This window comes from Podospora pseudocomata (assembly GCF_035222375.1).
Source record: "Podospora pseudocomata strain CBS 415.72m chromosome 1 map unlocalized CBS415.72m_1, whole genome shotgun sequence".
NCBI lineage: Eukaryota > Fungi > Ascomycota > Sordariomycetes > Sordariales > Podosporaceae > Podospora > Podospora pseudocomata.
In genome coordinates, this window is record NW_026946363.1 from 3,321,395 (window position 1) to 3,346,583 (window position 25,189).

Below are 25,189 nucleotides of genomic sequence, written 5' to 3' on the forward strand. Positions count from 1 at the left end.
TCACCCAACTCAATTCCTTTTTCTGAATACTTTTTGTAGCGATATAGCGCAATGGATGATGAGTTCGACGAGACCTTTGATTTTGATGACGACTTGATCGCACTCACTCAGGTCGCCGAAGCCGAAGCGGCGGCGGCAGCAAATTCCACTGCTCACAGGCCTCAAGAGTCTGCTGTCAGAACACCAGGAAATCCTCCTTCAGTACCTGCAGCAGACCGGGTAAATACGGCAGCTGCAATCTCGGAATTCGACGATTTGCCATCAGATGCATTCGATAGTTCCCCACAGCCACCAAACAACCAGAAGCGGCCGAGTCAAGTGCCACCTCCAAAAGCTACTCCTATATCCCACGGACAAGGACAAAGCTTCCGGCAAACAACACTCTGGGGAGGCACCGCGCGGCAGGGCAGCATTCGGCCATCACACGTGACTAAGAGTCGCCCATTCCGCGCTGACCTGCCCCCAGAGATACCCACTCATCATGAACTCAATGACTGTGAGCTTTCAACATGGGTCTATCCGTTGAACTTGGGCCCAATTCGAGACTACCAGTTTACCATTGTCAACAGTGCTCTGTTCAACAACACACTTGTGGCTCTGCCCACCGGTCTGGGCAAAACTTTCATCGCCGCCACGGTTATGCTCAATTTCTATCGATGGACCAAACGAGGGAAAATCGTATTCGTCGCACCCACCAAACCCTTGGCATCCCAGCAGGTCAAGGCTTGTCTCGACGTTGCGGGCATCCCACGGTCCGAGGCAACACTCCTAACAGGAGAGACGGCTCCGGCTTTACGTGAGGCTGAATGGGAGACCAAGCGGCTATTTTTTATGACGCCGCAAACACTTCAAAATGATTTGTCCAAAGGCTACGCAGATCCAAAGTCGGTTGTTCTTCTGGTAGTCGATGAAGCCCATCGAGCCACAGGCGACTACGCCTACGTGAAAGTAATAGAATTCCTCCGCCGATTCTCACAGAGTTTCAGGGTTCTTGCACTTACGGCAACTCCCGGATCCTCCGTGGAAGGCGTCCAAAATGTCATTGATAATCTCGGTATCTCCCACATCGAAATTAGAACAGAAGAGTCTCTGGATATTCGACAATACGTTCACTCGAGAGACACCAACACGATTACACTCGACCCATCCGACGAGATGATGGAAGTGAGAGGCCTCTTTTCCAAAGCCCTCCAGCCTCTGGTCGACAAGTTGAGCGCCCAGAATATTTACTTTGGAAGGGATCCCATGAGTCTGACTACCTATGGCCTGATGAAATCGAGAAGTGACTGGCTTGCCGGAGCTGGCAGACACGCAAACCAGGGATTAAAGTTTGCCATGTTCGCCGTGTTCAGCATTCTTCAGAGCCTAGCGCACTCGATAAAGTTGTTAAATTTCCACGGGATCAAGCCATTTTATCACAACCTGTTGGAGTTTCGCAATTCGGAGGAGGAAAGGGGGGGAAAGGGTTCCAGCATGAGACGGCAGGTCATCAATGACGAAAGCTTCAAAAAGATGATGATCATGATCGAGAAATGGATGAAATTGGACGGCTTCAGTGGGCATCCCAAGCTGGATTGTCTCTGCGAGACTCTTGTGCATCACTTTATGGATGTCGGGGAAGGGTCCAGCACAAGAGTCATCGTCTTCAGCGAGTATCGAGACAGCGCCGAGGAGATTGTGCGAGTTTTAAACAGCAAGCCTTTGATCAGCGCCACAGTCTTTGTGGGTCAAGCAGATTCCAAGAGAAGTGAAGGTATGAAGCAAAAGCAGCAGATTGAAACTATTGAGAAGTTCAAGAACGGCCAGTACAATGTTCTCGTCGCCACATCCATCGGCGAAGAGGGTCTCGACATTGGCCAAGTTGATCTTATCGTCTGTTATGACGCGTCATCCTCTCCGATCCGCATGTTGCAGCGAATGGGACGCACGGGGAGAAAGAGAGCAGGCAAAATTGTGCTTCTCTTGATGAAGGGAAAGGAACAGGAGAAGTTTTTGGAGGCGAAGGACAACTACGCAAGAATGCAGCAGCTCATCTGTGATGGCGATAGTTTCAACTTCCGGCATGACCTATCTACGCGAATTATCCCAAGAGATATAAAGCCAGAAGTTGATAAGCGCATGGTGGAGATACCGATTGAGAACACGCAGGATCCCTCCCTGCCTGAGCCTAAAAAAGCAGGAGCCCGGAAGAAAGCATCGAAGAAAAAGTTCAACATGCCCGATGGTGTAGAGACTGGGTTCGTCAAGGCATCCGATTTCTTTGGGAAAGCAGCTGCCAAAAAAACAGCACCACCCAAACCGGTCGAGCCGCAGGAGACTGACGAGATCGCGGAACCACCTCCTCTTGGAAAGGTCGTTTTGAGCAAAGCGCAGATCGAGGAACTGGACAGACGGTATCGGAGTCTGCCAGGAAACGCAAATGCCGAGGTTGGGCCTATCGATTTTGGTGCTCATTCTCAGAGGTTCCTGCGGCCGACATCCCTTGTGAGACATGGCAAGAAGACAAAACGATTTGTCAAGCTGATGAAAAAGTTGGGAGACAGCAAGGACCCCTTCGAAAAGTTCACAGCACCATATGGAGATACTGACATGTCTAACTGGGGGGATCTTCCAGTCCCCATCTTTGCGTCAGATACGGACGCTTCTGAAGAAGAAGACTCAGCTGGAACAAGGACGGGTGGCAACCGAGGCAAAAAGCGCAAAGTGCTTGCAGCAAGGCCTGATGAGGAAAGCGAAGAGGAAGATGGGGACGGATTGGAGGCTGCTTCACCTCCAGCTCGCAAGAGGAGTGCTGGAGGCAAGAAGGCAGCAAAGAGGAAAGGCCGGGTGGCGCGGAAACTGGACGAAATAGGGGATGACTGTATGCGGACGAGTGATATGGAGATTACGGATGGGTCAGACGATGGTGCCGACCTAGAAGATTTTGTCGTCGACGATGATGCGGACCTGTTCGGCTCGAGTGCCAATCAAAAGTCAACAAAGTCGAGGACACCTGGCTCTGCAAACAAGCAGCCGTCAGTAGAAGAAAAACCTTTCTTCGAACCCATGGATTTTACTGCGACGCAGGATTCAGATGAGGAGATGCCGGATATCACGGAGCTGCTGAAGTCGTCGGTGAAGCAAACGAAGCATAGCATGGCGGCGACAGCTTTTGGCACAGAGGGTAAGGAGGATCTGTCGCCGGAGCCGACGACGTCACGGAAGAAGAAAAGGCGGATCTTTGTTGCTGACAGTGATGATGATGAGTGAGCCTCTCGATGGTTGGATGGGGTGGCATTTTTATAAGTATATGAAGCATTGGATTACAGACACGTGAAGAAAACTGAAATTAGAGCAAATTCCCAAAATATATTTTTTGGATTATATGATCTTAAATATAACCATCCCAGAGCAACTTGTGTTTACCTATGTCACTACTATCTCGTTAACCCTTTCCCCCCTCTATCGTACAACAATAAGGTATACCTCACCCATCAAACACAAACCAGTCTCCTTGCAAGGCCTGTATCTCCCCGGGACAAGAGAAACCTCCCTCCCACTTACAATCCTGATCTCCCCCCATTGGCCTCCCCCTGCACGGTTCAACCGCCGCCTCTTGACCTCGATCTCGCCTAACCTTTCAGCGATGGCAAAGATCGTAACCTTCCTTTCCTACATCGAATAATTCTCTCTGGCTCTTGACGAAATTCTCCAGCACCCACCTCTGGCTTTTGGTCAGAGAGGAGGAGGAGGTTTGTTTGTGGATGCCGTGCGAGGTCATCTTGTTGAGCTGGGCTGCCAGCCAGGGGTTTTTGGCTGGGAGGTCGAGGCGGACTTTGTGGTGTTTAGTTAGGAGGTTGAGGAGGAGGGTTTGGTCGGGGGTTGTTTGGGGGAGGAGGAGGAAGGTTTTGAGTTGGGAGAGGGGGGAGAGGGCTGTGGGGGAGGTGTAGTGGGTGTAATTGGGGTGGGAGGTGGTGCAGGTTTTGGACTTGGAGGGGGTTGGGGATCGTCTGGGGTGGTGGTAGACTAGCTTTGGGGTGGAGCGGATTGCTGTTGTGGCGGTGGTTGTGGGTTGCTGAGATACACCGCGGTAGGATGGGGTGTTGTCTGCCACGGGGTTGGGGCGAGAGAGGGAGTGGGTTGTGATCTCACTGTGGTGGTTCGTACCTGATTGCTTTGGACGGAGCTGCTTGGGTTACTCTTGCGGGTGTTGACAGCAGGTGTTATTGACTTTTTGGCCTGTTTCAAAGCGTCAGTCTTTGCTGCCTCCAGTTTCTCTAGAATGTCAGTGTTACCGTGAAGGTATGAAACTGTTTCGAAATAGAAATGGGGAGTAGGGCAAGAGTAAGTGGACCTACCGTGCATATTTATTGAGCCTCTCTCTGGCAGTTGTTGTTTGGCAGTCGACTTGTTGTCTTTACCTGACGCCCAGCGTCTCAGACTCAAGAAGGTGAATGCCATTGTTGTCCAGGGCCGGTGTGTGTGATATTCCGAGCCAACCAACAACCTACTCAAAAGAAATTCAACAAACCCTTCTGCCAAAAAAACAACCGAAACAGGACAGCCGTCAAGACAGAATCTCAGTTTTGGTGTTCAATGGGTGCAGATGGGGATGGGAGTGGAGGTCCTTCCACAACCTACTCATGAGGGGCCCAACTTCTTAAATACGACGTTTTAATCGAGCAGCTCGATGTCAGAAACAATGCATTGTTGCGAATGACAAAACAATGGACAAAGAAAACTAGCCAAATTTATTGTCATTAATGGTCCTGCCAACCGCCCGGCAACAACAACTCATCCTTGACGAAGCATCCAAGCTATGCACCTCAGATACCGTTCCAATGAGATTTTAATATGTCTGAGTGAGTGTGTATTTGTACAGAAGTTTTCAGCTGCTGAATGGCCCTGCAGAGATATGTCGATATAGTTATTGTAGGATAAGGGTTATGATGAACATAGTGCTAAACCACATCAAAGACAACAGTGTGTCCTAAGCTAAACAGTGAAAATCTGTAAATAGTTCTGCTACGAACTACCGATTTGGACAACAGTATTGTAGAACTCTTTCTTTATCTGAAAACCTCAATCATAGTTTTCCACAGTAGACCTCCAAAGATGACCGGAAGAAGAAAAATTGGGACCACTGACGACACACCACGGCCTGCTCAGGAAGAGTGTAGCGGTGGGCATCGATCTAATGCCTTAACTCAGGCGACGGAAACATCAGCAGCACTCCAACGGGAAATACCTGAGTCGGGTCCTGACTGTTCTGGGTCATGTCCAGACAAGCCACAGGAATCTACTCACGAGAAGCCGGCTTATCTCCCACACCCCCATAGACTTTGGCCTGCCCCCGAACACGGTTCAGTATCGATGGGAAACTTCCGGTTCGGTTAGACAGCAACCACGGCCTCGGCAGCTGCATCACCAAAATCAACATCAGCAGCAGCCTGAAGCAGCATCAGACGCAGCGTCCATGGTCAACTACATAACTGCGTCTTATTATCATATTACGCATGAACAAAACAAGCCACAGAACCGGTAACCACCAAAGAGCTCCGGTTTATCCTACTATCATCAACACCTTAGGCATCACTCCTTCTCCCACTCAGAGACGTCCAACGAGCCAGCACCTCTAGGCTGTAGCCGAAACCACTTGGTTGGCGTCGCCAGTGTTGTCAGATCTGGAGTGATATCCGGCTGCAATCTCCGGTATATCGTCAGATTGGGCAAAGTAGGGTAGGGTCGTAGTAATGCTATCCTCGTGCTGGGTTGGGCATGCTCACATCTTCTTGGCGTTGCTCTTTGATCAAACAACACCATTAATAGCCACGCCTCCGGTGGCAGAGCCGCATGGCAAAGGAGGCTCGAGGATGAATCCGGGGGCTGTTAGGAACTTGTGGGCAGTATGGGAGGGAGACCTTCCCCGGCACCTGGGCCATAAGCTTGTTGGAGGTGGTGATCAGACCAGGCAACTTCATTAACTTCCTCCCAATGAAGACTTTGGTAACTTGACAAATATCCCAATGAAGACATATCTTGTCCCAGAACAGTGGATCGCGAAACGATGATCCTAGATTGCATCCTTCCGAAGGGTGGTCATGAATGTCATGGCCCTCCTTTTCACGCCACTTTCTCTCTTTTTCTGTTGCCTGACCCCCACGGTCGTACTGTTTGCTCGTTATGAGAACTTTCAGAAACTAGACTAGAATAGATTTTGGCTACATATTGCAAGACAGCAATATGCCAAAGTCCTGCCACACCGAACAACAGCATTACCCCGCTTGCGGCTCTTCTTGAAATGTGAATTTGTTGGCGAGCGGGGAAAGGGAGAGAGAATATTTGCCTTGTCTTGCACAAGGCCTTTGCAGAACGGGCTCGCCACAGGTCGTCCAGTCGTTGACGGACGCGGCAGTCATACGAAGCACGACGAAAAAGAATACAGAAGCCTAAGCGGGAACAATATACTGCGGGGGAAGTTGCATCAACGTTGAGGCTCCCGTTTCTCTAGCATCCCATTGGTAGACCTAGGAGATGTTGAGTAATCAAGATGTTCGACTGTGTTTGTCGATGGGATGGTGTCTGTGCCATGCGACGTGGATGTTCCCCAATCGCCTCGCTTGGATGGATGGAGAGCTTGAGAGAATGGGGATGGGAACGAGTGGGACGACGAGGGGGATGATGACGGGGCCACTGGCGGCTTTGGCATTGGCTCGTGCCGGCCATCCCCAGTAATCCCCAGACCGCTCCGTGGCCTGTGTCCCTGCCCAAGGCGAGCCAAGCATTTCTATCAGCCCTACAGGAACCTGAGCGGAGACGGTGGGAAGCGGGCTTGGAATCTGCTGCAGCGCAGCATCTGCATCTGTCCTTCTGGTGCCCTTCACGCCCTCTGGTCGACAGCTTCTGCGCACGTCCGTAACATTCCCATCCAGCCCATGCTGTCCCGATATACTGGTGTAGCCATCCAATGCAATGTTTGTCAGTCATCCGGTCATCTGAGTCCTGGTACGTTATCGAGAGGTTGGGGGCCGCATCTTCACGTTTGAGTGGGCGATGGCTTGAGCCGCAATGCCGCATTCTGCTTCAGGTTTCTGGCTTTCTCGCCATGTTGCTTGCCGTCATTGGCTGGCAAGGAACCTGCATCTGTGAGTCCTGGAGATTCAGATTGCGAGACGTTGCAGCCCACTGGTGGCTGAGCTGTGGGGTTCGGCAAGCTCGATGAACGGACCACCGCTTATTCGTGGTGGAGGTGTCCACTTGTCTATGGTGATATCAGTTGGGTTCATGAGGAGGTTGTGGGGCAGACGAGATTGCAGAGATAATGCTGTTTGATGAGAGATGGGCGAGGCAGACGTTTAGATCTCGAGCCGAACAGGTCGCTGATGACAAGCGGCGGTTGAAAATGAAAGCTCTGCACGGCACAGCAACAGCTCATCTGCGACTCTGCAACTCTGCGACACCGCGAAAGCGACAAGCCACAGACATCAAAGGGCGGTTCCTGTGGCCCCTGAATGTTCCTGCGCATTGTCGCCCGGAACGCTGGGATGGCCTCTCCCGTTGCCATACCCCTTTTGATTGCCCTCATGACAGCCAAAAAGACCCATCGGGTTTTCCTTGATGGTTTCTCTAAAGACGACGAAACGGTTGACGTGTTTATTGTGATTAAGTGAAAGGGACTTCGTCATGACCTGCGCGGCCGAGACTGATATCGAAGGGGGAAATCTGTCTGCCTCAGTGATGCGAGAGCGAGAGGGCCCAGAGTCGGGTATGTTAGCGCAAGACCTGTACAAATGTCGACTGTTAGGGTTTGTTGCAGCGAGGGTCCTGCGAGGGGAAGCGGTGTGTTAGCAAGACATTTCTCCCGCATTAACAGCACCACGCCAAACGATACCAACTGGAACCGTGCAGCAGCTATCGTTACTGGGAGAGGGTGGCATTGGGGGCATTGGGAAAGAGTGGTGGCATTGGATGCTTTTTCGGCGACACAATTGGAAAGGATTCAGGGCTGGCCAATCAGATAGGTCTGCTGCGCCCTGCCTCAGACCCACATCTTGCCAGGGACCCCAGTCGGCACAGCAGGCAGCAGCGTCCAAAAGGCTCCACGCATTTCTCATCATCCCTTCGGTCCCCAACGACAGTCCTCGTCCACGTCCTCAGAACCCACGCCCCTTCTCGCGACAAACCTCTCTTTCTTCCCCATCTCATTCCATCCCATCCCATTCATCCCATCTCATTTATCCTATCATCTGTTTTTATCGGCAGAAAACCTCTGCCCCAGACAACCTCAGGCCACCATCCACCGTCAACGGGCCGCTCTCCTTGGCTTGCTGTGTGAGGCGTTGCTGAGCTAATACCATTACACCGGCCACCCATTTACCGCCGCGTCTGCCCACTCCCATCGCCCCTTTGTTATAGGACCCCGTTCCCCTTCGGCCGTCGTCTTCTTCCTTACATAACGCCCTCCTTTGAACACCTTCCTGCGACCGACACATCCGCCGTCATTGTGACGCCAGGTCCTGGATTCCATTGCGAGCTTGCTGTCCCTGGCGCCTCTACAGCCTTCGTCATTCACACAGGTAAGGACCAAGAACCCCCTCCCCTTCCCTCTCATCTTCTTCCCTTCTCTATCTAGCTCCAGTCCACGTCGGTCTGGGCATCGTGACATCTGGCTGCAACTCCTCTGGGTATTGGCCAATCCCGCCCTCGAACATAAAGTCCTATCTGCAGAAAGTGCGCGTGGTAGATCGCTGCATTCGGAATATCCTGCTTCTGTGACTCACATCCTCTCGTCTCTCAGCCTTACAATGGAATACATTGCATGATTGAAAACTGACAAGAGGACCTGCCACAGTGCTCTATCTCGCGCTCTCTCAAAAGACCCGGTTTCACCCCGCATCTACCGCAGCCATGTCCTCCAACCCCCGTAGGACGCCGATGACTCGGCCGGACTCGAGAGGCCTTTCTCTTAAGACCAACACCCTCCAGAAGGGAGCGACCTTTCACTCTCCCACGAGTCCTACTTCGACCACAGAGAACGTCTTTAGACCACCATCTCTGCCACGCCGATCGCAGTCGAACCTGGACGATGTCATTGATTCCCATCGCCGCCGTGCCGCCTTGACCTTGGACGAGTTTGATAGAACGCTTGCCGGTCTTTCCATCAGCGACTCGCCTTTCTCAGCGGCTGCGCGCAAGATTCTTCGCGAAGACAGCCCGCCCATTCCCCGTGGAATTCTCAACCACACCTTGGATACTGTCATAGCAAAGCAGAAACAGGTGGAACGCAAAGTACTGCGCCCTCGCACTCGCCGAACTTCTCGACATCACGACTCCGACAGCGGTCTCGGCACCTCTATTGCTTCCACTAACGAAAAAATTGCTGCGAAGGAGCAAACAGTCGCAAAGACCACTGCTGTCACTAGATCTGCCGCCGCCACTCGCACGACCACAACTACCACCACGCAAGTGCTCGGTCAGCGTGCCAACAACCGCATTTGCGAACACACACTCAAGCCACTCCTTGGCAAGCCGGAATTCAAGGATTTCCACCCGCTTCTTCTGGAGTGCCCAAAGAAAATTCAAGACAAGGAGATCGTCTGCCTTAGAGATCTTGAGAAGACACTTCTTCTTGTCGCACCAGTGAGTGATTTCGAGAACGACACTGCCACCAAGAGTGATACTTACCGTGTTTTACTCTCAAAGGAGAGAACCAAATCTGCTGGCCTGTATCTCGACTTCTGCCTGACCACCATTCAGTGCATCCAGGCCACTGTTGAGTACCTCAGCGACCGTGAGCAGACTCGGCCACGCGACGTGCCGTATAACAGCGGCTATTTTATCGACCTGGTTGATCAGATCCGCCACTACGCCCAGCAACTTTCCGAGGCCAAAGAGAAGGGAGATAACGACGAGATGGATGTTGATCCGTATGGCTGCTCCACTGTACACGAACTGATTGTGCCGCTTGCTAACTGGTATTTTAGCACTGACGAGATCAAACTGCACGGTGGAATCCACATTAACGGCCGCCCCGCCGAGCTGGTTCGTATCAAGAAGAACGGCAAAATGATTTCCATGGCTACCGGCGAACCTATCGAGTCGATTGAGGAAGAGAGTAGCGGCGCGGTCAGGATTAAGCGCTCGGCTAGTGAGGAGCTCGAAGATGAGGAAGAGATCATGCGCTCCATGGCCAGGCGAAAGAAGAATGCTACACCCGAGGAGCTCGCGCCCAAGAAGTGCCGAGAGCACGGCTGCAACAAGGAGTTCAAGCGGCCTTGCGACTTGACCAAGCATGAAAAGACACACTCTCGGCCCTGGAAGTGTCCCGTCACTACCTGCAAGTACCACGAGTATGGATGGCCAACGGAAAAGGAGATGGATCGCCACCATAACGACAAGCACTCTGCGGCGCCCCCCATGTTTGAGTGCTATTACAAGCCATGCCCGTACAAGTCCAAGCGGGAATCCAACTGCAAGCAGCACATGGAGAAGGCACATGGCTGGACCTACGTCCGGACCAAGACCAATGGCAAGAAGCCTGGCTCCAGCATTGCTGGCGGCTCTACCCACCCCACGCCCCAACTTGGCCACATTTCCACCCCCTCGAGTGACATGAGCGCTGGGGTCGCTACTCCTCCTGATGATTGGAGCCACATCTATTCCAGCGGCCTGGAGTTCCCCACCTATATGCCCGACTCTGATTTCGGCATGATCCCTCAAGAGCTCCATCTTGAGTACTCTCCGGTTGATAACCCTACTCCTTCCACTGACTCTGGCATGGACCACAGCTCTGCCTACCAGGATATCTCCACAGATTTCACACTCTATGAGGATATTTACAGTGCCAATGTGCAGCTCCCTACACCCATGCACGCCAATATCTATGACAAGCCCATGGAACCACAGTTTACCCCTTTCACCGGTGCCGAACTCTGCCCGCTACCTGCCCAGCTCTCACCCATCGGCCAAGCGAACGCCATGCTCTTCACTCCCACCTCGATGGTCGATGAGGGTTTCGATGACCAACACGAGCTTGCCGCCATGACCAATATGGCCAGCGGCGGGGACTTCATCCTTTTCCCCAACCAGGCTGGTGTTTCCAAGCCCATGTACAATGACTCCCTGTTTGCGACAGATCTCCCCCTTCAGGGCATGGGCACCGGTTACTCTCAGCCTTCCACTCAAGATCTGATGAACGGATTCCACGTTGACTGGTCAGCACATGACTTGAGCGCCTACCTTCCTCAGTAAATCAGAGGATCCTGCGCGTGGGACTACCAGATCTCGCGAGTAGGCCTGTATATTGGCGTTAATGGAAAATTGGAGATTGTTGGGAAATAATTCTCCCGGCCTGTTTGCTGTTTTTTATGATGTAATGAAGTGGGACATTAGCGATTTTGGGATTGGAGAGAAGAGAAGCTGAGAACGGAACTTCCAGGCAGAATATCTGGGGACGACTCTACTCTTACTCTATTTTTGTATTTTTCCATAGCTGGTTTTGCCTGTTTAATCGACAGTTGGCCCCCGTTTGGGGTTTTCATACTGCTATACGCATTCCTTTTCTTCCACAAGCAACCAACCACCACCAAGACTGCGAATGTTGGGTCAAAGGACTGTGAAGTGGATGGACATAGTTTCAACAATGGCAGGAGACAAGGGCCATTCACACCGGCTCTAGGTAGTTTTAGATAGAGATCATGGCTTTTTATACAATAACAAAGAAGCTTGGAACTGCTATTTGTCTACATCCATCACGATGTGTTTCTGTTAGCGGAGAGTGTGGGTGTTATACACAAGCAAGAGGGTGCTTTTCCTGAGCTAGATACCAGATGTCTTGAGCAAGCTCCTCCAACTACCTTATTTCAATTGCCTTTCAGACCTGTTCCGGGTTTAAATAGGCGTCAAAGGACAACTGCCAGTATTAAAAAATCACCCAAGGTAGTAATACAGATGCTTTTCAACTCTGTTTACGTAGGTGTCGATAAACAGAGCATGTACGGATAGTTCTGTGGAATTCATTTTGTTATTTCGGAACAGGCGGGAATGATGGTGATGATGGAGATGCCTGGGACTTGTGACCTTGGGGATTCCTTGTTGGTCCCGTAGTAGTTTCTGGCTTTTCCCGAGACTGGAACGGGATGGATAGATAGGTAATCATGTGAGTCATTTGGTATAGATACCTATCAAATTACCCCTCATCAACCTTGCCGCGGCATTCCCGTTTCGAACTTGAACTTGTTTTTGGGGACCGATCCAATCTGTCACAATGACCCCGACAACCAGCAACGACCTCATCACCCCCCTCCGTGCCGCCTCCCGCAACCTGGCGCGCGAATGGGGGTTTTTACGCCCGAAGATTGCGGGATCGGACCTGTCGGCTGCTGCGGTGCACGCTCTCATCGAACTTGGGAATGGGCGCTCGCTTAGTGTTGATGAGCTGGCTGCTGAGTTGAGGGTTAGTACCGGGCAGGTGAGGGGGGTGGTGGTGCCTGAGCTTGTTGGGAGGGGGCTGGTCAGGTCAGAGGGGGAGGGTGGTAGTTATGGGCTTACAGAGGAAGGGAAGGAGACGCTGGGGAGGATCAACGGTTTTGCTCAGAGGCAGGTGGCGAAGGCGCTGGAGGATGTGGGAGTGGGAAATGGGGTTACGGCTAGGGATATCACGTCTGTGTTTAGGATTTGGACGCAGGCGCTGGAGAGGGCGAGGGAGGTTGGGGAGAATTTTCCCACGCCGGCGGTGACGCCGGGACAGGAGGAGAGTCCGTTTGGGTTGCCCGGGACGGGTGCGGTTGCTGGCGCGGGGGTGGAACCAGCTGTGGCAAAGAGGACGGTTGAGATCTTGTCTGGGTATCAGCCTGGGATTCTGGGGAGGGTGGTGGAGATGCATATGGAGTATTACTATCCAAAGTATAACTGGGGGAGGGAGTTTGAGACGGTGTTTACGGAGGGGATGCTTGATTTGCTGAAGAGGGTCGGGAATGGGAAGGGGAACCAGGCTTGGGCTGCGGTGCTCAAACAGTCTGGTGGGAAGGATAGGATAGTGGGGACTGTGTTTATTGATGGGGAAATCACGGCCAAGGAAGGGGTGGCGAAGTTGAGGGCGTTTATTGTCGATGAAGAAGCGCGGGGGTTAGGGGCAGGGAAAAGACTCTTACGAGCAGCGATGGATTTTATCATGGAAGAGGGGTTTAGGCAGTGTGAGTTGACAACCAGCAAGGAGTTGATGGTGGCTAGAAAGATGTATGAGACGGAGGGGTTCAAACCGATGGGAGAGTACTGGTATGGCGGTTGGTTGGAAGGGGTGTGTTCGATGGAGTATCTGTGGGAGAGGCCCACAGGGAAACATACGCCAAGTGAGGATGGAACGCTTAAGGGGAAGGAAGTATAATGCCCATCTATGTTCGGTGTCGCTATATAACGAAAGTATGATGGCCAAGTCGAATGTCGTTTCGGAACAGATTCGTCGTTAACGTGACGAGGCCAATGTCCACAAACCCCCTATTATCCAGCTGGCAGCCTTCCATGATCCCCATAGAAACGCCACACCCAGCACGCCCAACAGCACCACCACAATACTCCTAATCTCAAACGCCTCGGCAACCTCCATCTTCATCAATTTTTTCTGCTTGCTGTGGTAGAAGTCTTCCTTCTCCTGCCCGGGACTAACGGCGGGTGTCTGAAGGTTGCTGATGGGGAATGGCTTTCCATTCTCGTCTACAGCTACATACTCGTACCGTTTGTATCTGTAAACAATCCGGTGCAACCACTCGGGCATGCGACTTTCTGAGTCTGAGGCGTGGTAATGCCGCCTCAGGGCCGAGTTACGCGTGTCGACAAGAAATAAGGAGATGAGGAAAGTGGTGAAGATGATTGGCGTCATGATTAACTTGAAAAGCAATTAGTACAAGCTGATACCCGAGAGGCTGATGAACCTGAATGTAAAGGGGCACATTAGGGTTTCACATACCTTGTATAATGACGACTGGTCTCCGACTTTAACATCAGCCTGATTGAACTTGGCGCGGGCGGCCCGAACGGCGGCTGGTGCGGAGGTTGACATTTTATCGGTCCTCGTTTGCTGGGGCTAACTGCCGAGGAAAACTTGGTGAAGGGATTGTTGTGTTGGAGAGTCGTCTGAAGGCTTGAGGTGGTGAAGATATGGGCCTGAGTTGCCAAGGCGTGAGTACGCAGAGAACGTGGCTGTGACGCGGCTCGACTCCTGTCAAACCGATTGAACGACACAAGTAAGTCACCGACGGTTTTGTGCTATCAAGGGCCAACTGTAACGCTTTAATCGACGTTTTGTGTAACCCAGGCAGTTCCATCAGTTAAGGCCAATACCCCAGAGTGCCGTACTCTCGGCAACTGCTGTCCTGATTCGATGGAGAATGGGAAGTCAAAGTCGATGTTGTAGTGCATGTATATAGCTCATCAGCCCCAGTTGTTCTACCCACTGACGTTCGAAATACCCATACCCACCATCACCTATGACCGGAAACGCATTTGTTCTCGAAGACTCTTGGTAGCTCTGTTCGTCATGACGGTTTGACTGCCCCACCATAAATTAGACGATCACCCCTCCATGCCCCTCACTCTCGAGTAGATCGGGTATCACCGGGTTTGCAACATCAGTCAGATATGATGGTGGAAAACATCAGCTTTTGAATTGTTCCATTTTGTACATTTTTACTGATATCGACTCCAATCTGTCATTTAAGGGAGAGCGATGCACTCAATCTCGACATCAACGCCCTTGGGGAGCTGCTTGACGGCAACGCAGCTTCTGGCGGGCTTGTGGGTGAACCACTTGGCATACTCCTCGTTCATAGACTGCATTTTAATTTAGCAAACGCTGTCACTCGATGATCGGAAACTTCGGGTGCTTACGGCAAAGTTGGCCATGTCGGTCAAGAAAACATTGACCTTGACAACCTTCCCGATGGAGGAGCCAGCCTCCTCGAGAACGGCCTTGATGTTGGCGATGCAAGCACCGGTCTTCTCCTGGATGGTGCCCTCAACGAGGTTGCCCTGGGCGTCGCAGGGAATCTGGCCGGAGCAGTAGATGGTGGTAGGGGTCTTGATGGCCTGGGACTGTATATATTAAGTTAGGAGATGCTTTGACTATTTGAGCTCTCAAAGGTAGTCATACGTAAGGGCCAGCGACTATGGTCATGTCAGTCAAGGATCAAGGGAGATGGTAGCTAGTAGGCAGAAGAACGTACCCGGGGCGGCCTTGTCGGTGTAGACGGGAGTGGCAGACATGTTGTGGATGAGTCTTGGGAGTGTCCTTTTGGGAGAAAACTGAGAAAAGACAGAAAGGGATCTTCTGGCAGCAATTGCAAACATTGATTGAGACGGTGGGTTTTCTTGACAGTGGAATTGGCGATTGGCTTTTTGATGGACTCCTTCCCCGCGCTCCGTTCTTCGGACTACGGTAGTCAACCCCGCAGCCCGGGCCGCTGTTAAGCTCTGGCAGATGCGGATGTGGCCTTCCCAGGGCCTCATATCGTCAATATAGAGAATGCACTTTATCCTCGCACCTTGAATGGAGCCTACCTACGTACCCAGGGAAGTGAAACAGTCCAAATTACCCAGGCACTCAAAAGAGCATTTGTACATGGCGCCCACCAACCTCAGGTACTAAAAGATTCCTGTGCCTACCTTAAAAATCAACTCGGTGCCCCCGACATGATGAATACCTCGTGATGGACGCGTGTTTCAGATGCCTGGGGTTTCTCCAAGTCGTTCTTTCTTGGATATCTCTCGTCTCATCAGAAAAGACCAGATATGCAGATATGTGGCTGAGGTAGTGAATACTAGCTACGGAGTACTGTGTTTCTTGGGCACTTTTGATGGTGTTGGTGACGTTTCCCGGTAGCAGCTGCAGGCGGGGCTTGGCATCTCGAGCTCGGGCCTGGGTGCCGGGTTGCGCCAAGTGGCCAAAAAAAGTTACCCCCTGCACCCAGAGAATGATGGCGGTGTCCTCAGCCCTGCCGGAGGGAGGGAGGCTTTAAGGGGTTGTCAAGCAATTTGTTGCCATCTGCATCTTGTCTTCTTTTTGCGCAAGCAACCTTTTGCCATTGGCCCTTCGCATTTCAATCTTCTTCTACTCTCTTTAAAGTTCCCTTTGTTTTTGTCTTCGTCTTCTTCACTTTAAACTGCCATTGGATTCGGCATTAGGACACTTATACACGCGGTGTTGCTGGTGAGGTAAGTTTAGGTGGCTTCCTCCGTCTCCCGCCGTCTGGCATCCAATGTTTGGTAATCGCCGTCCGGCTTGCTCCATCCTGCAATTCCAGTGCTTTCAGATGCCAGCTATATATCTGCTTATCTTTGAAAGCCTGGATGAGCTCAGGACTTATTTCTTGCCCTCACCGTCGCGACCATCAACGGCGCTCAGGCAATCATTAGCTAACACTTTTCTTGGCTTCGCAGCCCGACCTTTGAAACTGACCACCACCGTCCATCATGGCTACAACAGCCCACCAGGGCACCTTGCGCCAGCGTAGCGTAGCTGGTAGCAAGAAGAACAAAGATGGCGCCTCCTCCGATGTTGAGCTCGACAAGCTCGTCAAGGCCGCCAACCAGCGCCCAAAGGCTGTCTCGGAGAACGATCACAGGATCGCCTTCTTCATCATTACCATCCTGGCCTTCATCACCAGATTCTGGGGCATTAGTCACCCCAACGAGGTTGTTTTTGACGAAGTACACTTCGGAAAGGTATGATGCCCTTTCCCTTGCGCCTTGGGCGACAGTCATGCTGACATCTGCCGCGGTTTATAGTTCGCCTCGTACTATCTCGAAAAGACCTACTTCTTCGACGTGCACCCTCCGTTCGGCAAGCTCCTCTTTGCCTTTGTTGGCTGGCTGGTTGGCTTCGATGGCCACTTTCACTTCGAGAACATTGGCGACTCCTACATTGCGAACAAGGTTCCCTACGTGGCCTTCCGCTCCCTCCCTGCACTCCTTGGCGCCTTGACCGTCTCGGTGGTATACCTTATCATGTGGGAGTCTGGGTACAGCCTTCCAGCCTGCATTCTTGCCGCTGGCTTGGTTCTGCTCGACAACGCCCATATTGGCCAAACACGCCTGATTCTTCTCGATGCCACCCTCGTGTTTGCCATGGCCTGCAGCTTGCTCTGCTATATCAAGTTCTACAAGTTGCGCCATGAGCCCTTCTCAAGGAAGTGGTGGAAGTGGCTGATCCTCACTGGATTTGCCCTTTCCTGCGATATCTCAACCAAATACGTTGGTCTTTTCGCCTTCATCACCATTGGTTCTGCTGTTGTCATTGAGCTTTGGGACTTGCTGGATATTAAGAGGCCTGGTGGAGCTCTGACCTTGGCTCAGTTCGGCAAGCACTTTGCTGCTAGAGCTTTCGGCTTGATCTTCCTGCCCTTCCTCTTTTACCTCTTCTGGTTCCAGGTTCACTTCGCCATTCTCACCCGCTCCGGCCCCGGTGATGATTTCATGACCCCCGAGTTCCAGGAGACCCTGAGCGACAACATCATGCTCAGCAACGCCATCACCATTGACTATTACGACACCATCTCGATCAAGCACAAGGAGACCAAGGCTTACCTTCACAGCCACCCGGAGCGTTATCCTCTGCGGTACGACGATGGTCGTGTTTCCAGCCAGGGTCAGCAGGTCACTGGTTACCCATTCAATGACACCAACAACTATTGGCAGATTCTCCCCGCTGGTGCCGATGACAAGCAACTCAATCGTCACATCAAGAATCACGACCTCATCAGACTCCGTCACGTTGTTACCGACACCATTCTCTTGTCCCACGACGTTGCCTCGCCATACTTCCCTACCAACCAGGAGTTCACCACGGTCTCGCTTGCGGACGCCTATGGTGACAGGGCTGCTGACACTCTCTTCGAAGTACGCATTGAGCATGGCAAACCTAACCAGGAATGGAAGACTATCTCGGGCCACTTCAAGCTGATCCACAACCCAAGCAAGGTTGCCATGTGGACTCACACCAAGCCTCTTCCTGAATGGGCTTTCAAGCAGCAGGAAATCAACGGCAACAAGCAAATCGCACCAAGTTCCAATGTCTGGCTTGTTGAGGACATTTCTTCTCTGCCCGCCGACCACCCGCGCCGCGCCAAGGTAGCAAAGAAGGTTAAGACTTTGCCCTTCTTGCGCAAGTGGTTTGAGCTGCAAAGGTCCATGTTCTGGCACAACAACCAGCTGACGGCCAGCCACCCCTACGCTTCGCTCCCCTACTCTTGGCCTTTCCTGCTCCGCGGTGTCAGCTTCTGGACACAGAATGATACTCGTCAACAAATCTACTTCCTTGGCAACCCAATCGGTTGGTGGATTGCCAGCAGTGTCCTGGCCATCTATGCCGGCATCATCTTGGCCGACCAGTTCTCACTGCGCCGTGGCATGGATGCTTTGGATCACCGTAAGTCTTGATCTCTAATTCGATTCCGAGTTACGGCGGCTAACAATCGCTAGGGTCTCGCTCCCGCCTGTACAACTCCACGGGCTTCTTCTTCCTTGCCTGGGCTACCCATTACTTCCCCTTTTATGTCATGGGTCGTCAGCTCTTCCTTCATCACTATCTCCCCGCACATCTAGCATCTGCCCTTGTCACGGGTGCGCTGGTTGAGTTCATCTTCAGCCAGGACGCCGTGGAGCACGAGGTGGCCCATCAAGCCGCTAAGGCCGGCATGAAGAACCAGACTCCTAAGCACCACTTGACGGCCCGCGAGCGTTTTGCCGGCCAGAGTTTGTTAGGGTCATGGGTTGCCACCGGTGTCATTCTTACCTTGGTTGCCGCGGGCTGGTACTTCTTCTTGCCTTTGACCTACGGCTACCCCGGCCTGACGGTGGAGCAAGTTATCCGGAGAAAGTGGCTGGGTTATGATCTTCACTTTGCCAAATAGGGGGTGAAGGAGTCATAAAAAAGAGTTTCCGGCATTTCTTAGACCATCTGCATAGTTGACTCGAGAAGGGGATTGTGAAATGAAGCTGTACGATTTGAAGATTCTCTGATTTGCGCGTCTTAAAGGGAGCAAGAAGGCTACAGCCAGTTTGGGGAGTACCGGTGGGCGGTTTGGGGGGGGATTCTCCGGGGCATGGGGGATATAAAAGTCTTAATCTTTGCCAGTTTCACTGTGTTATAGATCATGAATCACATCCGTTGTTTGCACAAAGCCTGTTTGTTTCTGCGAAATACGGTTTGTATTATGGTTCTCCATTGGCTAGCGGTTGCTTAAATCGTCCAGCCTTGCTCTCAAGCAACGCAGTTAGCTCTGCCGGATTTCTCGGATATGGTGCCTACTAGACATGGCGCATTAGTACCCTGTGCGAGAGAGATATTCCCAATACCAGATGCCAGTCAGGAACAAGACCAAAAGACTTTCTTCAGAAACCCAGATTATAAGCATAACCAAGCACACCGCCCCCAACTGCCCCCCTTCCACCCGCCCCGCAAGCATATGACGATGCAAGCGTTGTCTCCGGTTAGGAAACATGGGCGAATAAACGAGTTGAAAGGCAGCGGCGACGAGGGGGTTCATACGGCTCTTCCTATTACTGAGATAAAGGGTTGTAGCAGGCGCTACATAGATCATCATGGAAGTCTTGTTGGTGTTGTCTCCTGAGGGGCGCTGGTGTTGAGGCAGATAAGGCAGAATGGGAGGAACATACCGTTGACTTCAAAACTGTTGGCTGCGTTTGTTGGTTAGTTGATGTTCCGCCGAAACGACCGCCCAAGCAGCCAGGCCCAATATTTTCTTTCGAGTATATCGCCGGTATCAATTGCTTCGTGTTTCGTTCAATTGAGAGGTTGCGTGCAACGGAAGATTTGGACCGGTGGTGGGCGGCGCGTTTCGCTTCACAGGACGTCGGTGGTTGTTGCAGGAAGAATTTGAAGCAGAGAGCTAGGAAAATATTTTTAGTTTTCTTGACCCCAGCTCTGGCTCCACCCAAAGCTTATGTCCCGGAAGGCCAGAGGGTTAGGGTTCGCTGCTCACAGTGGAACCTCATCAATATCACAAGGCTATTTTGCGAAGCCAAAGTCCCAACATAACATGATTGCGGACACAACAACTTTCTGGAGACTCGGATCCGTTTTCAAGCCGAATTCCCCTCTGGTGGGGTTGTGTTGCAAGTGCCCGGGAGCCGGCTCAAAACGATGGCCGGCCGGACAAACTGTTCGCCCACGCCGCCAGCCTTGACGATTCAAACACACCAAGACCGTGCGATATGTCTCTTGTACTCGAGTTGACACAATGGTGTTTTCTGAAGCCGGGGCATAATCCCTACCGATGGCGCCAAGGCTGGAAAGGAGCAACCGCTCTAGACCAAGCGGTGGCCTCCCACTTCAGACGGAATTCGGAGCAAGACGGACATATCAAGACAATACCGGTCAAGAACCTCCTTACTAGGACAGGTGTTGAACAGGATGGCTCCATTTGCACTTGGGAGGCTGCAACTGCATGTACATGCACACAACCGCAGTTCGGCACATCCGTCCGGTGAGTCCTATGAGGCAAAGAGACCCTCGCCAATCATCGCATTTGCCGAAGGTCAAGGGGCTGAACGGCGCGGGGAATTCTGTGACGCGGCGAGGTAGCATCTCAGGAATATATCGATCGTAGATTCACGAACACTTTTGAGCCACCTTTTTTCTTATTTTACTTTTCCAGCAAATAAGTGCTTGAATCCTACCGCTATTTCGACAACGCCCTGACAACAATAACACACGATAGCAGTAGCAACTTTCGCCAAATGGATCTTTTTAGGACCTTACCTGTCCGCTCCATTTCGGTTGTCTCCCTGACGACTGCGTATCTGGCGTCATCAGGCAAACTACCCATATGGCCCCAATGGAGCCTGGTACCGTCATTCCTAGCTCTTTGGAGTCTTCAATTCTCCTTCTGGCTTATATGGGTTCTCTTTCTCTACAATAGTCTGTTTTCTCCCTTTCAAGACTTGCCCACGCCTGACGGCAAACATTGGCTCTTTGGCCATTTCCCCATCATCAAGAAGTTTCCGACTGGGAAACCTATGATTGAGTGGTGCGTGTTCTCTCTACAACAACGTCCCATGTACGATCGGTTGTTGACTGTTAATGCAGGGTGAACACACTCCCGAATGACGGCCTGATCAGATATTTTGGTCTCTTCAACCAAGAGAGGCTGCTCCCTACAAACCCCAAGGTATTGACCGAGCTTCTTACCACCAAAAACTATGACTTCCAAAAGCCCTCTTCATGGCGATGGCTCATCGGCCGTATGCTCGGTGTCGGGCTTTTGTTGGCTGAAGGTGACGAACATAAAGTGCAGCGGAGGAATCTGAATCCAGCATTCCACTTCCGCCACATCAAGAATCTGTATCCTATTTTTTGGAGTAAATCCAAGGAGGGTGTAGAGGCCTTGACCAAGAAAGTCCTGAGCGAGAAGAAGTCCAATGGGCCATCGGGACCCAAGGACCAAGAAGGAAGCCGTACGGCTGTCGTCGAGGTCGGAAACTGGGCCTCTAGAATTGCACTCGACATTATCGGAGTCACCGGTCTCGGTCGTGACTTTGGCGCCATCTCAGATCCAGGGAACGAACTCAACCAGACCTACCAAAATCTGTTTTCTCCCAGCAAGCAAAGCCAAACGCTCGGTATGCTTAACCTCATCTTCCCAGCCCGTCTAGTCCAACTCCTTCCTGTTCAACGCAACGCAGACATTTTGGAAGCCGCCCGCTATATAAGGAACGTCTGCCACGACCTCATCCGAGCCAAGAAAGAAAAGCAAGAACGGAAAGAGTCCCTCGGCGACGACATCCTCTCCACCGCCATCGAATCCGGTGCTTTCAGCGACGATAACCTTGTTGACCAACTCATGACCTTCCTCGCTGCCGGCCACGAAACCACCGCGTCTGCCATGACATGGGCCATCTACCTCCTTTCCAAGAACCCCGAGATCCAATCCCGCCTCCGCGCCGAAGTCCGTTCCCGCCTCCCCTCCCTTGCAGATGATTCCTCCCAAGAAATCACCAGCGTCGACATCGACTCCATGACCTATCTCAACGCGGTTTGCTCTGAAGTCCTTCGGTATTTCCCCCCTGCTCCCGTCACCATCCGGGTAGCTGCCTGCGACACCTCGATCCAGGGCCGGCACATACCCAAGGGAACTCAGTTCATGATCATCCCTTGGGCTATCAACAAGTCCGAAGCCCTTTGGGGGCCTGACGCAAGGGAGTTCAACCCTGACCGCTGGGTGCCAAAGGACGAGACGGATAAGAGTGCTGCCAGTGGAGGGGCGACGTCGAACTATGCGTTCCTGACTTTCTTGCACGGGCCGAGGAGTTGTATCGGGCAGCAGTTTGCCAAGGCGGAGTTTGCGTGTATGTTGGCTACGTGGGTTGGGAGGTTCGAGATGGAGCTGGAGAAAAAGGAGGAGGAGGATGAGGAGAAGATTAGTATCAAGAGCACGCTCACGGCGAGGCCGGAGAAGGGGTTGTTTGTGAGGTTAAAGGTGTTGGACGGGTGGTAGATTGGCTTTGCCTTTTGTCTTTCACGAGGGTCGGAAGTAATTTGTGATAGCTGAAGTTTTCTATTTGTTGAATTTTGGGTTATATTTCTCTGAAGCGTGGATAGTGGGTGCAATAGCCAGGCCATATCCTTTTAAACCTACCTTGGTCATATATCTTTGATGTCAGGGCTCCATCTCTTTATCACTTGGACCCTGCCTCGGATCATGTCAAGAAATAGTTACAACAGCCAACCCATCTACCTTCTTCGCCAACTTATCCGCCCCATTCAACACCGCACTACAGTTTGACTCTGCTTACTACTCGCACATTCAACGCCAGATGCTTATCAAACAAATTCACCTGCCTCAACACAACCTTCAACATTTCCATCAACATTAAGCCCCAACCCCGGTGCCTTTTGCCCACGTACACAAGTGCCTCTCGACTTACACCGACACAGGTATCATACCACATGTCATAACACACTACAGTCACCTTCATAATAAGAGACACGCATATGGTCACATCTTTACATATCTCTTTCACATATCTCTTCGCATATCTCTTCACATATAATTTTGCGTATCTCTTTCATACATATCATTACAAAACCAATAGAGAATCAGCACTGGCTCTCGTCAATAGCGTCACACAATCCATCACATTGGATGGTACCGTGCTGGTCTGCTATACCAGAACCTACTACAGCACATTAAGTAGCCCGCCGCAAGCTCCAAAACTTTCTCCTAATATATCATCTGGCACCCGTCATCTTGACTGTCTACTATTGTGTCTTTATGTGATGATGCTAAAGGCATTTATAGCTCAGACTGTCTCTCAAAAAAATTTAGATATAAAAAGCACCCATCAAAAGCCCTTTTATTCAGGGCAAGATTTCTTCTCATCATGTATAAAATATGCATTTCACAACTACTTATCGTGTTAGAGTGCAGGATACTTCAGACAGTAACCATGGAAAAAGTAACAAATCCTCAACGTTTTAAGTGTGTTTAGGTTTCATAGATGTCTTTAAAATATAGTAGACATAAGGAACTTGGACAATCAAATCATAGCTCGGATTATATGACAAGATACCTTTGACTGTGCTTTCCTGTAGAAGGCAGGAGCTTTGCTCCTGCCTCTTGTCCTCTGTTTGTGTCTCTGGAAAAAGAGAAAATGCTGCAGATAAAGAATCGGGGAAATAGGTATCCAGAGAGCTGTTTGTCACCAAGAATCCTACGTGTATCAGCTTTTAGTTATAGTAAGTAGAGCAAAGTTCCAGCTACAGCTTCATATTCAATTCACCCACCCATAAATTTATGGAGCCTCGCTCCAATCAACACTCTATCAAAGACTCTTTAACTTTCACCAAGACTTCTTTTATTCAAGCATAACATATTCATTTCAGAACCACTTGTGCAGGTGTATATTTACTTGCTCATTTCATTGCCCTAGCAACAAACCTATACTTATTTGCTCTTTATAAAGACCTATAAATAGAAAAGATGTCTTTTAAAAATATTATGGGCTTAAGTAGCTCAGACTATAAAAAAAATAGCTCGGATTATGTCAAAATATAGCTCAGACAGCCCATAAAAAAGCTTGGATGTCAAAACTCTATCGAAAGACTTCTTCATTTTCACCTAGAATTCTCTTATTCAAGCATAAAACGTGCATTTCACAACCGCTTATGCAGGGGTTATACTCACTTGCACAGTTCATTGCCCTGGGAACAGGAACATGTTTGTTTGCTCCTCCTTTTACCCCTATTCCTGGGGCGTGACCTTGGCTACTCCTTGGTCCCCTTGCTTAAATAACAAAAAGAACAGTGCATCGTGCGTGCTGCAGTGGAAATGACATCTGGAAGCACTGGTGGACAAAAATTCTTTGTGGACTGCCAGCAATTGCCCCCGGGGGCCGTAGGTTGCATGTGTATAAATCGTAAAGATGGGCGCGCATGTGGGTGAAGGTGCCCATTTCTGGAGTGGAGTGGTGTGGGAACAATGCAGTCATGATGCGGATGTGCAGCCTGGGTGTTGATGCGGCTCTCTAATGTGGTTGTATGATGCGGTCCTTGTGATGCGGCTCTGTGATGTGGCTCCCTGATCCCACAACGCAGGGCATGTAGTCAAAATAAGGTTGATGATAGCATCAGATCAAGAGGCTGGAGGGAGTGTAACTTGCACAGTGTGGCAAGTAACGAAGGTAAAATGGAAAGCCAAGCGTCGTGGGTACTTTGTGCCTCCAGGATCGGAAGAATCATCATCGTTGGTTGATAAAAACGGGATGGACTGCAGCTCTGTGGTGGAACTAGGAAGATCAGTCGGTGGGGGTTAGTGCCATAAACATTGAAGAAAAGGATTATTTTGAATGATCGAAGGTTTAAGCTGATGTACCGTTATGCCGAGCCTTCGTGGGGGTAGGATGGGCCAGGTACCTGACGCCGAGGTGGTTGTGAATAGCGTCAACAATAGTAGGGTGTGATGTGTGATGCGGGTTCCCAGCCGCCTTCTTTTTGCCATGGCGGTAGCTTTTTTGTCAAAACGGGAAGGGGCACGGCAAAGGTGCTTGACTTGTCCATTTTCTACATGCCACACCACCATACAAGAGCCATGAGAAGTATTTATCAAGATGCCTTAACTTGAACCCAACCCAAACACCACCACTCATATTCCCGCCGTAACTCCTTGCCTGCTTCCTGAAACTCATCTCCCAGCATTAA

The 25,189-nt window shown here is 51.1% G+C and overlaps 7 protein-coding genes across 7 annotated transcripts; 5 read left to right on the forward strand and 2 right to left on the reverse strand.

The window, feature by feature from the left end:
- Positions 1-51: 51 nt before the first annotated feature.
- On the forward strand, positions 52-3,249 carry MPH1 (3'-5' DNA helicase; the record flags this gene model as incomplete). The annotated part of the gene is made up of 1 exon (XM_062885661.1): positions 52-3,249. The coding sequence occupies one exon, from the start codon at positions 52-54 to the stop codon at positions 3,247-3,249; it is 3,198 nt and encodes a 1,065-aa protein (XP_062748646.1).
- A 4,906-nt stretch (positions 3,250-8,155) lies between these two features.
- Positions 8,156-11,761, forward strand: QC762_112440 (uncharacterized protein). Its single transcript, XM_062885662.1, has 3 exons — positions 8,156-9,618; positions 9,682-9,905; positions 9,963-11,761. The coding sequence occupies exons 1-3, from the start codon at positions 8,887-8,889 to the stop codon at positions 11,227-11,229; spliced, it is 2,223 nt and encodes a 740-aa protein (XP_062748647.1). The 5' UTR covers positions 8,156-8,886; the 3' UTR covers positions 11,230-11,761.
- A 483-nt stretch (positions 11,762-12,244) lies between these two features.
- QC762_112450 (uncharacterized protein) lies at positions 12,245-13,363 on the forward strand (the record flags this gene model as incomplete). The annotated part of the gene is made up of 1 exon (XM_062885663.1): positions 12,245-13,363. The coding sequence occupies one exon, from the start codon at positions 12,245-12,247 to the stop codon at positions 13,361-13,363; it is 1,119 nt and encodes a 372-aa protein (XP_062748648.1).
- Positions 13,348-14,035, reverse strand: QC762_112460 (uncharacterized protein; the record flags this gene model as incomplete). The annotated part of the gene is made up of 2 exons (XM_062885664.1): positions 13,348-13,861; positions 13,943-14,035. 2 exons carry the CDS (start codon positions 14,033-14,035, stop codon positions 13,442-13,444), a joined length of 513 nt encoding a protein of 170 aa, XP_062748649.1. The 3' UTR covers positions 13,348-13,441.
- Positions 14,036-14,817: 782 nt separating this feature from the next.
- QC762_112470 (uncharacterized protein) lies at positions 14,818-15,568 on the reverse strand (the record flags this gene model as incomplete). Its single annotated transcript, XM_062885665.1, has 3 exons — positions 15,198-15,568; positions 15,125-15,138; positions 14,818-15,066 (listed from the first exon to the last, which is right to left on the reverse strand). The coding sequence occupies exons 1-3, from the start codon at positions 15,478-15,480 to the stop codon at positions 14,818-14,820; spliced, it is 546 nt and encodes a 181-aa protein (XP_062748650.1). The 5' UTR covers positions 15,481-15,568.
- A 459-nt stretch (positions 15,569-16,027) lies between these two features.
- On the forward strand, positions 16,028-19,058 carry PMT4 (Dolichyl-phosphate-mannose--protein mannosyltransferase 4). The gene is made up of 3 exons (XM_062885666.1): positions 16,028-16,695; positions 16,759-18,397; positions 18,451-19,058. Exons 1-3 carry the CDS (start codon positions 16,444-16,446, stop codon positions 18,879-18,881), a joined length of 2,322 nt encoding a protein of 773 aa, XP_062748651.1. The 5' UTR covers positions 16,028-16,443; the 3' UTR covers positions 18,882-19,058.
- A 977-nt stretch (positions 19,059-20,035) lies between these two features.
- QC762_112490 (uncharacterized protein) lies at positions 20,036-22,995 on the forward strand. The gene is made up of 2 exons (XM_062885667.1): positions 20,036-21,020; positions 21,080-22,995. The coding sequence occupies exons 1-2, from the start codon at positions 20,731-20,733 to the stop codon at positions 22,485-22,487; spliced, it is 1,698 nt and encodes a 565-aa protein (XP_062748652.1). The 5' UTR covers positions 20,036-20,730; the 3' UTR covers positions 22,488-22,995.
- Positions 22,996-25,189: the final 2,194 nt, after the last annotated feature.